This window comes from Zophobas morio, unplaced genomic scaffold (genome assembly GCF_036711695.1).
Source record: "Zophobas morio isolate AGI-343-1 ecotype UQ-CSIRO unplaced genomic scaffold, CSIRO_AGI_Zmor_V1 ptg000004l, whole genome shotgun sequence".
Taxonomy (NCBI): Eukaryota; Metazoa; Arthropoda; class Insecta; order Coleoptera; family Tenebrionidae; genus Zophobas; species Zophobas morio.
The window spans coordinates 7,762,136-7,775,231 of record NW_026972109.1 but is presented as its reverse complement, the minus strand read 5'-3'; the positions used below and the strand labels follow the sequence as shown (position 1 = coordinate 7,775,231).

Below are 13,096 nucleotides of genomic sequence, written 5' to 3'. Positions count from 1 at the left end.
CGTATATATCCTCTTTAATTTTTCCACCATTAAGATCAGAAACAAAATAAATCCAAACATTATATACCTACATGTTTTCCTAGAACTGTAAATATTTCTTCAGTCTAGTTTGTTTTTCATTTATTACGATATACATCAACCATATTATATAATCTAACTCTATCACCAACTTCAAATTTTGTTTTTTTATTTGTTAATGTAATCATATATTAGACTTTAGTAACGAGTAGTAGAGTAGGAGTGAGAGTGAGCGCTCCGTGATTAGGAATGGTGTTACTGAATATCTAAACAAATAATTTTCAATTTTGTTACCGTTCTACTAGTTAGGATAACTACAATTTACTTTCCTTTACAAAATTGTTCTGCTAGCGCCCTTGTGGCGATAGTCCCTTACATTATATTCGAGGTGCAGTTTTTACGAATAGTATTTCACTTCATCTTCTCTTTTTGCCTCCTTGGCTGATAGAGCGGTTGCTATCGCTGTCCTCGATAGCTTGATTTCTTAGATACTTTTAAGTTCACAGTCTACTTAAATAATGGCCATAAAGTGTCAAACAGAACTATTGGCCGTCATGACGGAAAGATTGTGGAGCAAATTACATTTCTTGTGTTGCTGTGGATAAAAATACTTTTTCTCAGTTAAGAGATAAGGGCGGTGTGGCGGCACAATAACACGTCGGTAAATGGAGAAAGATAAATCGCCTCGTGGTCTAGTGGTCTGGATGCTTGCCCGGAATGCGAGAGGCGTGGTTTCAATTCCCACCAAGGTAACAACATTTTTCTCCGCTTAGTTTCAGGCGGTTACAAAACATGGGGCTGTGGGTACCACCTTTTAATTGTAGAAATGTCAATAAATTTCATGTAACCTCGGCTAGAACAAACATATTAAAACGTTCCCCAGTCTATCAGATGATTTCCAACTATTCACTGATTGAGAGAGAGGTTGATATTTTTGAATCTAATGTTCAGCAAATTAAAATAATTTTAAATTACGAGATATGATTTCTTCTAATTCTGGTGAGTGCTTTAATTACATTGTATGGGTAAAGCAGTAAATATTTTGTTGACTTAATTAACCACTCATATTTATATTTATATTTATATGTCATGTTTTCTTTGATCAGTTGATCTGTAAGGGGGCTTTGCCTGTTGATCAATGTGAAGTAATAATAACATTAATAATAATAATAATATATACGGTTTCTAATAATTTTCTTTCATTTTCTTTATTTATTTATATTTCTGGTTTCATTTTGATTTTATTTCATTAAGATAATTTTTGGAAGCGGTGAAAGCCAACCAAAAAAAAAATGGCTTTAATTTTTTTCCTAAAGTACGGTTGAATCTTTCAACAAAGAAAGCCTTATTTTTTGTTCGTGTACTATAAAGATTGATATTGTATTTATTTAAAGCAACTCTCATATCTTTATTATAAAACTCTTTTCCTTTATCTGCAAGCAAATTTTTAGATGGATTGTGTTTGTCTTTAATTGCTTGTTTTATGATTTTTAAAAATTCATTAGCTACTTCTAGTCTTGATTTAGTTTTTAAAAGTTCTACCCATACATATTTAGAAAATGTGTCTTCAACAACTTGAATATAGATAAATCCCTTGTTAAGACTTTTAAATTTATTAAAATCATTCGTTTTTTGTTTCAGGCTTTTTGTTCTTAGATCTTCTGATTTCCTTTTGGTCTATAAAAAACATAAAAAATCTCGCGTTTCATAGTTTTTCCTAGCAGGTTTGAATAATTCAATAATTAAAATATCTTCAGGTGATTTAGAAAAATTATTTTTCACTGATTGACAATTTCTGCAAGGTGATACCTATTCTTCTCTATCGTTTATACTTTATACAATAAATTGTGGTTCTCCAGTGGATTTAGTTTTCTTTTCCATATTTTACAATAAGCCATTTATTTAATCTTTTAGATAACAATTTTGTTGTATCCACGAACGCCAGAATGTGAAAAACTAATCCAAACGTCTCCTTTTGGCAATCTGAGACGATTCTGTATGCTCTAAGTGTGTTTTGTCGAACAGAATCATCAAAAAACGTCGAAATATAGTTCAGACTTAATAAAAATCGACAAAAATACGATTTCTAGCTAAAATTTTATGGTTTCGTTGCTCTTTCCGAGCCCGTTGGGTGTCTGATTGGCTTAAAACTACAAGAAAACGCTCTAAAAGTGACGTTTCTGAAGAATTTTAAGTGCCTTTTTTACTATTGTATAAATGGACACCCTAACAACACGGAATTATTAACGAACTAGGAAAGTGTCTCATGTGATAAACGGTGTTTTTCGATTTCATATGAATAATGATCAATTTTTAAACATGTTAATAAAAGCTGCTCCATTTGATTTTGGACAACTGAAAATTTTACTAAATGAATTGGGTTCTTTTGGTTTGATTGTTTGAAAACTGATTTAGAAAAACACTTTTTTGAACAGCACACAATGAAAATTTTTTTAATCTTTAATTTTCTATACTGTTAATATAAGAAATTGGGGATGAAAGTAGGGTATTATCAAGTCTTTGAACAGTAAATTTTTCCAGATCAAAAGGAATTATATGCCACAAAAAGGCTAGTAGTATTATTTCTTGTTGCTCAAGCTCGTGCTCAAGGAGGGACAAACGCATTTTTTATAGAAGTTATTGTAAATATTAACAAATGTTGTTTCGTTCATTTTGAATGTCTAGGTCAACTCCACTACATGCCCATCTCTTCAATTTTTCTGATCTTACTAAAGTTATAGGTTTTATCTCTGCAAGAATTTACTTTCGAAATAATCCATAAAACTCTTTATTGTAAGATCTTTGTTTTTTTTTTAAACAGCTCCAAATTTGCTGCACCCTAAAAGAAAACAATGACAAATTTTTTTGATCAATAAAAATCACGTTAACTTACCAGTGAAGTTCTTAGTTTATCAAATCCAATTTCAAGTAGTTTGTATTTCGTTTCTTGCTCGTTCAATTTCAATTCCAATTCATGTTTAACCTCGAGATTAGACTTATCAATTACTATCTGCAGAACCTCTTGGTCGTCTGGTCGTTGGTTCTGTATTTTTTTTTTTTTTATAAAATAAACCGATTTTCAGCGGTTCCATTTGGGACCTCTGGCATCGATGGATTTCTTAACAACTCTAGTAGTCCAATATAACTTTTTAACTCAGAATATTATGTCTAGTTTTCTTAGTCGTTTTCCTATTTTTAAAAAGACCATAAAAATATGGTAGTTTCTATAAAAAATTGATGTTTCAATAGATAAAATGGGCCTAAAAACAGGTCATTTTCTTAATTTTTTCGTGTTTTTGAAAAGACCTCAATGGGCTGTTTTTCAAACTCCACAAACTTCAACGACTAAAACTTGAAAATCGACTCATTTTTCTAAAAAATTGATGTTTTTGGGATGTTAACTCAAATAACCATAGAATTTTAGTCTTTAACTTTTTTATATCCAACAATGAACCAAATATCGAGGATTGCGTCCTTAGTGACTCACTCTATAAATAAGTAAGTAGACATAAATTTTATATTTAAAACATAACAGCGTCAATCAGAAAGTTACCCTCTTTCTAAAGTGTCAAGGAAGTTAGATGAGATTGCAGATTATATTTTTTTGCGTCACCTGTATCGCAGTTCCAATTAAAAGCACAGGGAAGTATTTAAAAAAAAATTTAATAATTTTAATTTAAAAGATTACGGCGTAGCACCATTTTAAAGCACCAACACGCATATGCATAGATTGTAGTTTTCTAGCAACTGTCAACTACACGATTAATTAATTTCCATCATCACAGATTGAGCAACAATTTGTAGAAATATCATCCATTATAAAATATAAAGTGCAAATGCGATAATGAACATTTAAAACTGAATTGACGTCATCCGCTCGATAAAACAATAAATGATTCATAAAAATCGTCAACCGCGCTAAAACCTAAAAATAGATTTCCCTCAACCAGTCAACCTGTTTCCGGTTTGTATAATTAGCTAGCGAAGTTCCAGGAACGAACACCCCGTATATACCATGCACAAACTTGACCTTAATTTTTCCCAAAAAATGAACACAATAATCATGTTCTGAACACGTTACCTATCCGAGCTATTCCGACAAGCCCCGACATCACAAATCGTGCTTCTCATTCTGCCTCGTTGCTTCGATCTTCAGTCTTCAGTTGTCCAAGTTCCAACATCTACCGAAGATGTGGCAGTTCTGACCGCAAATTCACCCACGTAAACAACACCATCCCAAAAATCTGGCAATCCTGGCAATCTTCGTCCCATGACGTACAACCGCGTGAATCAGCGTCCGTGAAGAAAAAATCAATAAGTGCAGTAATCGTGCGTCCGATGCCCGATCCAGCGATGCCTTCATCTGTGCAAGTAGGCCAGCTATGCGAAGAAGAAGAATCAATCAGTGATCGATGAACGCCAACGGACATTCCAGAAAATGTTGTGTCGTGGAAACTTCAACGCGAAGTCAGACAGGATCCATGCTTGAGCGAGCCAACCCGAGTTCCGTTGATTCTCTAAATCCATGATCGTAAGAAAAACGCGCTAGAAAGTTATTTTTAACCCGGCTAATTGTGTCAGTAAAATGCCAAAATGAACCTATTCAAGCGTGGCATGATCTTCGTGACGTTCTTCGGGTCTTGCATTGCCATGGCCCTGCTGGTGGCGAGTTTAGGGACGAAACAATGGGCGAATGCGAAGGCCAAGCGCCAGAAGAACCCCCACGAAAGCGACGGGAGGATCAGCTTTGGCCTGTTCGACGGCAAAAAGGAACTCAACGTTGCCTACGGCTGGAGGACTTACGAAATTGACGGTGAGAACGCTGGAGATTGCTATTGTGGGTTTGAGATGCGTAAAAACGAAAGTTGGGGCTTTGTTGAAATTCCGAGAGCATAGATGGACGAGTTACGTCACGTTTATTTAAGATCGGATTGTTATGTGACAAAAATACAAAGAAATTGTGATGAGGTATTGTGAGAAGTCGCTCGTCGGGAAAATCGGCGGCTATCGTGCGGTATGCTGGTAATAAGAGACTTCGAGGCTGTTCACTTATGGAAATTTGTAATTATGAATGCAACATTATTCGAGGATATTAGTCAAGTTAAAATTACGCCCACGGACAAGGTCGTTTATGATAGTTCACCTATTTATAACAATGCCTGCGAGAAATAAGACGTTGACTTTTTAATTGCTGCAATTTGCTAACCGAAATTTACACTTCACTTACTTTCAGAAACTTGGAATTTTAAAATCGTAGTGTAACAAACAAACAAATAACAAATAAGGAGACATTTTTTTTATTTATTTTCAATTGCTGGGTTGAAGGTGGGAGTGGCTTCTCTCGAAACATGTACCTGATTAAGAAATAAGTGTACGTATGGAGAACGACAGTCTTCCAGTTAATTAACACAAAGAAGTCTACTATATAATTTCCGACTCACACACATGTATACATTCCATATACAAGCTCATAAAAAGGACTAGAAACGCTAGGCATCTTAAATTGCAACATTTATAGAATGCGGATCTGTGTAGCCAGTATTGTAGTTATGAACGGTGACCAGTCATAAGATATGCATTCGGTCAATCCAGGTACTTTCTTTGGCATTGCTAGTACTAAACGCTGACTCATGATTGCGAATTTTACTTTTACGTAACACTGTACATTTTTAGTTCTCCCACTAAACTAGTGACTTTTTTACAACAAGAAACAACAAAAAAAAGTACAAATGCTAAAAATTTTCAGCTATAGTTTGTCATTTTTGTGTGAGCGTAATTAAGGACGTATTGTAATCGAGTCCTCTTTTGTTTTCTCGACGTTTCATGACCCTTACAATACGAAAAAAATTTCTCCGGAATCTCTAGGCCAAAATTTGGATAGACTTGTCCACCAACAAGATGGTGACGTCATCTTTAGAATTTTAATTAGTAATTGATTTTGATTTTTCATTTTCCCGATCTTTTAATTTTTATTTTCGCGATGTCATATCACAATTTTTCGTTATTCAATTTTTTAAATTTCCAATCTTTGATTTTTAATTTTTCGACTTTCCGATTTTTAAGTTTTTCAATTTTGCAATACAATCTTTCGTTTTTTCGATTTTGCACTTTTTCGATTTTTCAAGTTCTTGCTTTTCAATTTTTAAATTTTGCAGTTTTTCCTTTTTTTTGATAAGAGAAGTTGAAAATTCGAAAAGCCAAAAATCGGAAAAAAAAAACTGAAAAAATGGGAAATTGCGAAATCAAAAAAGTGGAAAATTGAAAAATTGGAAATGAAAGAAATGAATAGCGGAAAATTGAAACACTGAAAAACTAAAACCCGAAAAACTCAAAAATCGAAACAAAAAATAATGAATCGAAAAATTATAGAACCGTCAAAATTGTAAAGTCGAAAAACTGTAACATTGAAATATCGAGAAATTCAAACATTAAAATGGAAAAATTAAATTAAAAGAAAAAGTTTTAAATTCAAAAATCGAAAAACTAAAAACGAGAAATTGCAAAATCAAAAAAGTGGAACATCGAAAAATTAGAAACATTGAAAAACTAAAAACCGAGAAACTCTAAAATCAAAACAAAAAATAATAAATCGAAAACTTTGAAACAAGAAAAAACAAATCGAATCAAAAAAATTGGAAAACTCAAAAATTGTAAAATCGAAAAAATATAGAATAGTCAAAATTCTGAAGTCAAAAAACTGTAACATTGAAATATCTAGAGATTCAATAAGTAAAATGAAAAAATTAAAATAAATGAAAAAATTTTAAACTCAGTAATCGAAAAAGAGAAAAATTCTAAAATCCAAAAACTGAGAAAACGAGAAATTGCAAAATCAAAAAAGTGGAAAATCGCAAAATTGGAAATCAAAGAAATAAACGAAAAATTGAAACATTGAAAAACTAAAATTCGAGAAACTCAAAAATCGAAAAATTGGAAAGAGTCAAAAACAAATCGAATCGAAAAATTGGAAAGTCCAAAAACTGGAAAATCCATAAATTATAAAGTCGTCAAAATTGCAAAGTCGAAAAACTGGAACACTGAAATATCGAAAAATTCAAAAATTAAAATGGAAAAATTTTAGAAACGAAAAACTGTGAAAACCAGAAATTGCAAAATCAAAAAAGTGGAAAATCGAAAAACTGGAAATCAAAGAAATGAATAAACGAAAAATTGAAACAATGAAAAACCAAAAACCGAGCAACTCAAAAATAATGAATCGAAAAAAAAATTGGAAAGAAGAAAAATCAAATCGAATCGAAAAATTGGAAAATTCAAAAACTGGAAAATCGAAAAACTATAGAATTGTCAAAATTGTAAAGTCGAAAAACTATAACACTGAAACATCGAGAAATTCAAAAATTAAAATGGAAAAATTTTAGAAACGAAAAACTGAAAAAACGAGAAATTGCAAAATCAAAAAAGTGGAAAATTGAAAACCTGGAAATCAAAGAAATGAATAAACGAAAAATTGAAACAATGAAAACCCAAAAACCGAGAAACTCAAAAATAATGAATCGAAAAATTGGAAAGAAGAAAAATCAAATCGAATCGAAAAATTGGAAAATACAAAAACTGGAAAATCGAAAAATTATAGAATTGTCAAAATTGTAAAGTCGAAAAACTATAACACTGAAACATCGAGAAATTCAAAAATTAAAATGGAAAAATTTTAGAAACGAAAAACTGAAAAAACGAGAAATTGCAAAATCAAAAAAGTGGAAAATTGAAAAACTGGAAATCAAAGAAATGAATAAACGAAAAATTGAAACAATGAAAAACCAAAAACCGAGCAACTCAAAAATAATGAATCGAAAAAAAAAGGAAAGAAGAAAAATCAAATCGAATCGAAAAATTGGAAAATTCAAAAACTGGAAAATCGAAAAATTATAGAATTGTAACACTGAAATATCGAGAAATTCAAAAATTAAAATGGAAAAATTTTAGAAACGAAAAACTGAGAAAACGAGAAATTGCAAAATCAAAAATGTGGAAAATTGAAAACCTGGAAATCAAAGAAATGAATAAACGAAAAAGTGAAACAACGAAAAACCAAAAACCGAGAAACTCAAAAATAATGAATCGAAAAATTGGAAAGAAGAAAAATCAAATCGAATCGAAAAATTGGAAAATTCAAAAACTGGAAAATCGAAAAATTATAGAATTATCAAAATTGTAAATTCGAAAAACTATAACACTGAAACATCGAGAAATTCAAAAATTAAAATGGAAAAATTTTAGAAACGAAAAACTGAAAAAACGAGAAATTGCAAAATCAAAAAAATGGAAAATTGAAAACCTGGAAATCAAAGAAACGAATAAACGAAAAATTGAAACAATGAAAAACCAAAAACCGAGCAACTCAAAAATAATGAATCGAAAAAAAATTGGAAAGAAGAAAAATCAAATCGAATCGAAAAATTGGAAAATTCAAAAACTGGAAAATCAAAAAATTATAGAATTGTCAAATTGTAAAGTCGAAAAACTGTAACACTGAAATATCGAGAAATTCAAAAATTAAAATGGATAAATTTTAGAAACGAAAAACTGAGAAAACGAGAAATTGCAAAATCAAAAAAGTGGAAAATTGAAAAATTGGAAATCAAAAAAATGAATAAACGAAAAATTGAAACAATGAAAAACCAAAAACCGAGCAACTCAAAAATAATGAATCGAAAAAAAAAATGGAAAGAAGAAAAATCAAATCGAATCGAAAAATTGGAAAATTCAAAAACTGGAAAATCAAAAAATTATAGAATTGTCAAATTGTAAAGTCGAAAAACTGTAACACTGAAATATCGAGAAATTCAAAAATTAAAATGGATAAATTTTAGAAACGAAAAACTGAGAAAACGAGAAATTGCAAAATCAAAAAAGTGGAAAATTGAAAAACTGGAAATCAAAAAAATGAATAAACGAAAAATTGAAACAATGAAAAACCAAAAACCGAGCAACTCAAAAATAATGAATCGAAAAAAAAAATGGAAAGAAGAAAAATCAAATCGAATCGAAAAATTGGAAAATTCAAAAACTGGAAAATCAAAAAATTATAGAACTGTCAAATTGTAAAGTCGAAAAACTGTAACACTGAAATATCGAGAAATTCAAAAATTAAAATGGATAAATTTTAGAAACGAAAAACTGAGAAAACGAGAAATTGCAAAATCAAAAAAGTGGAAAACTGAAAAACTGGAAATCAAAGAAATGAATAAATGAAAAATTGAAACAATGGAAAACGAAAAACCGAGAAACTCAAAAATAATGAATCGAAAAATTGGAAAGAAGAAAAAACGAATGGAATCGAAAAATTGGAAAACGAAAAAATGAAAAAATCGTCAAAATTGTAACATTGAAATATCGAGAAATTCAAAATTTAAATAAAGAAGTTAAAGTAAATGAAAAAGTTTTAAATTCAAAAAAGAGAAAAATTTTAAAATCGTAAAACTGAAAAAGCGAAAATTTTTAAAATTCATAGTTATTATTATTATTATTTCACTTTGCAATTATTCATTAGTGTTAAGTAATTTCGTCTATTGATTAGTAAGTGTTTTTTGTATTGTAATAATTGATGTGTAATATATTTTCCTGTAAAGGCCTCTGGCCGTTGGATCTATTAAATTATTATTATTATTATTATTATTATTATTATTACATACCTATTTAAAAACTCGAAAAATTGCTAGTTTAAAACTGAAGAAATGAAAACAGAACTTTGAAAAACCAAAAAACTGAAAAAATAAATAAAATAAAAAATTGAACCGAAAAATTATGATCATCGAAAAATTGAAGAAATGAAAAATTAAAATTTGAAAACTTGTGAAATTGCAAATCTAAAAATTGAAATATTTAGATTAAATATTCAGATGTCCAATTTCGGAAAAAAGAAAAATTTTGAAATGAAAACTTAAAGGGTCACACATCATAAAATTGAAGAAGCAGAAAAAAAATGAAAAACTGGGAAGCGAAAAATTTAAGAAACGAAAAATTGAAATAGACAAAAACAAAAAATTATAAAATCGGCACATTGAAATCGCAAAAAATTGTTAAAATAAGTAAAAAAAAAAACTGGAAAGAAAAATTGCAAATTGAAAATTTGAAGAACTGGAAAATTAAAGAATCGAAAAATTGAGAACCCGAGCAATTTCAAATCGAAAAATTGCAAAATCTAAAAACTGAAAAATTTAAAAGTTGAAAATTGAAAAACTAAAAAGTTTAAATTTGAAAACCCGAGGAATTGCAAATCCAAAAATTGAAGAAACAAAGAAAAACTGAAAAATTGAAGAAATGAAAAATCGTAAAATTGAAAACTTGTGAAATTGCAAAATTAAAAAAAAATAATCAAAAGTTGGAAAATCAAGCAACTACAAAATTTTAAAATGAAAACTTAAAGAGTCACACTATGAAATTGAAAAAACAAAGAAAATGAACAAGTGAAAAGCGATAAATGAAAGATCGAAGAAACAAAAGATTAGAAAATCGGAACATTGAAAATTCGAAAAATTGTAAAAATAAAGAAAATAAAAAACCTAAACGAAAAATTGCAAATCGAAAATCTGAATAAATGAAAAATTAATTTTAAATCAAACATGGCAAAATCTAAAAACTGAAAAATTTAAACTTGAAAACTCGGGAATTTGCAAATCAAAAAACTAAAGAAAAAAAACTTAAAAATTGAAGAATTGAAAAATGAAAGTCAAAAAAGCTGCCGGAATGTTAATTACTTGGCTGGTTTTAATTTAATTTATTGTTACAGTTAGAGAGTGGAGGATTCCTTTAAACTCTCATTACAAATTGAATTAATTGAAAGTAACGGAATTGATTTGTTTTTTTGAATGTGGATAAAATGGCAGCATTTTTTATAATTTTTAAGGAAGCGGGATTTCTTCGGCTGCACTTCAGGGGCGACGGAAGTTCTGTCGAAATAACTTGCGATCATTTTTCTTTTAGAACAACGGTTGAAAATGAAAACGTTTTTACTCAAAAATATTTCCACGTCACGATAAATTTTTTCTTCAAAAATTTCTAATGGTTTCTATATGTTGCACATGCTTTTAATTGAATTTTTTCTCACTTTTGTTATAACAGCGAGTGTTTCCTTATTAAATTTTGGATTAGTGTTACGTCGAATATGTGATTTAACTTCCGCCCTTTCAACTCGGATCGAACATGCATGAAGGCAAACGTCCACAAAATTTAGCAACTCGTAAGTTACATCCTGTGTACGATTTTTCAATAATTGTTAAACAAAAAGTTCAAACTTGTGTTTACTGCGCATTATCCATTACTACGACGTCACGCTGTAACCATTCACGAATAAGCTTCTTATTTTAGTATTAATTCAAAAACATTACAGAAAACAACAAAATTATGCAGACAACACGAACACCTCAATAAGTGGGACATTTCACCAGAGTTAAGTAAGAAACTTTTTATTCGTCGCATCATTACAAAACTTGTATAATTAAAAATAGTAAAAAAGTAGAACCCACGAAGAAATCGTTACAACGTCTACTTTAACCAGTCGTATGAAAAAAAAACCCAAAAATGAAAGTTGATCCTGACAGATTTATTACTTTTCCATTAAAATTCGTCTACGACCACTGCCCGTTTAGAAAAGTGGATAAATAGATAAACACACATCCAACACCTGTTGTGATCTCCATATAAAGACAGTTGTTTTAGCGGTCTCCTAGAACTGAAAAAGTCGTCAACCAGCTAAGCGATTTTCTCCGGACAAACTAATTATAATTATACGCTCGACGATCGAACATTTACTCACAAATAATGATAGGTATTGTTGAATTTCTTATAATTAGACAGTTTTGTTCCTCTAACCCACATCTAAAATGTACATGAGTGCGACCCACATTACAGTTAATTAACCACACCTTGTAAAAATATTGTCTACTTGTTAAATCCTGTTGCAGTGGTCCACCTTCTCAAATATGAACCAGAATTTTTAATTTATTGGTTTTGGCTCGGAACGCTCGTGGGCGTTTGTGGGGGCCTTTTATTCTCCGCTTTAAGTGCTGTTTTCGCCGCCATAAACACAGCCACTTCGACGTCAAGACGCCTGAGCTCGACTTCGGGGCTCTACGTCTGGAATAGTCTAGCTCGTACGTTATTAATTACTTAATTATAATTAAACACAGTTATGTATCAAATCGTTGCAGTGTTTGCCGATGTCATTGCCATAGCCTTTTGGATAGCCCAATTTTATCTTAGGATACAGTACAACGTGTTGTCTAGGGAGGACAGGGACAACGACTGGACTTCCGAGTATATGGCCGAACTGGGATACTCTTTCTGGTAGGAAAATGCGGCTAAGTTAACAACCATTTATGATCCAAAATTGTAGGTTTGTGGTCGGAGCGGCTGTAGCCTCATTTGTAAATATTATCATAGTGTTTATAGCAAACAGTGAAAAGGAAGTTGATACGGTAATACCGGTTCTAGAAGAAAAAACTAACGGCGCCATTATGTTGTACTAAACCTCGAATCTTCTTCTGCTGTGAATAACTGCTTTCTCACGAATAGTTTTGTAATATATAATTTATAACTTAACTGTTTTTAAGATTTTTAATAAAAGTTAAAGAAAATGTGTTTCATTTCAAATTTTCTTTGTTGGTTTAAGATAAGCTGGCTTACCTTCCAAGCGGAATCTCTGTACGAAACTAAGTGAACAATTGAAGTCTCTGTGGCCTCGTTCTAAGCCCGGTTTCTTAATACTCGAATTATACTCACTCCCTGCGTTTCGTCTTCTTATTGAAATTAATAAATAACACGATCAATCCTATAAGTTATACAGTCAACACAAAGGCAATTTATTTATCGCTAGATTGTCCTGGAAAAGGAGACTTACTTGTAAAATTTTGAAATGACATCATTTAATTTTTGATGGGGATGGAGATATAAATTTTGACCAGTCAAAGTGATCAGTTCAATAATTTGTGTGACATCTGTCCAGTTAAATCTTGAAGAAACAGAAGAAGGAAATGGGGAGGGATAATACATGAAATTAAACAATTACTGTCAAAATTACCTCTTGGAGTACTTGGTCAGCAGCTACTGATTTCTCCGA

The 13,096-nt window shown here is 30.6% G+C and overlaps 1 protein-coding gene across 1 annotated transcript; it reads left to right on the top strand.

Moving 5' to 3' along the window:
• Positions 1 to 4,113: 4,113 nt before the first annotated feature.
• Positions 4,114 to 12,623, top strand: LOC135140118 (clarin-3). The gene is made up of 4 exons (XM_064070535.1): positions 4,114 to 4,831; positions 11,943 to 12,131; positions 12,189 to 12,324; positions 12,374 to 12,623. The coding sequence occupies exons 1-4, from the start codon at positions 4,612 to 4,614 to the stop codon at positions 12,504 to 12,506; spliced, it is 678 nt and encodes a 225-aa protein (XP_063926605.1). The 5' UTR covers positions 4,114 to 4,611; the 3' UTR covers positions 12,507 to 12,623.
• Positions 12,624 to 13,096: the final 473 nt, after the last annotated feature.

Bases quoted from the DNA above. Each gene is read 5' to 3' on its own strand.
- LOC135140118 (XM_064070535.1), top strand. From the start codon at position 4,612: ATGAACCTATTCAAGCGTGGCATGATCTTCGTGACGTTCTTCGGGTCT. The intron at 4,832-11,942 runs GTGAGAACGCTG...ATCCTGTTGCAG, and splicing joins GAGGACTTACGAAATTGACG to TGGTCCACCTTCTCAAATAT. The intron at 12,325-12,373 runs GTAGGAAAATGC...CCAAAATTGTAG, and splicing joins GAACTGGGATACTCTTTCTG to GTTTGTGGTCGGAGCGGCTG.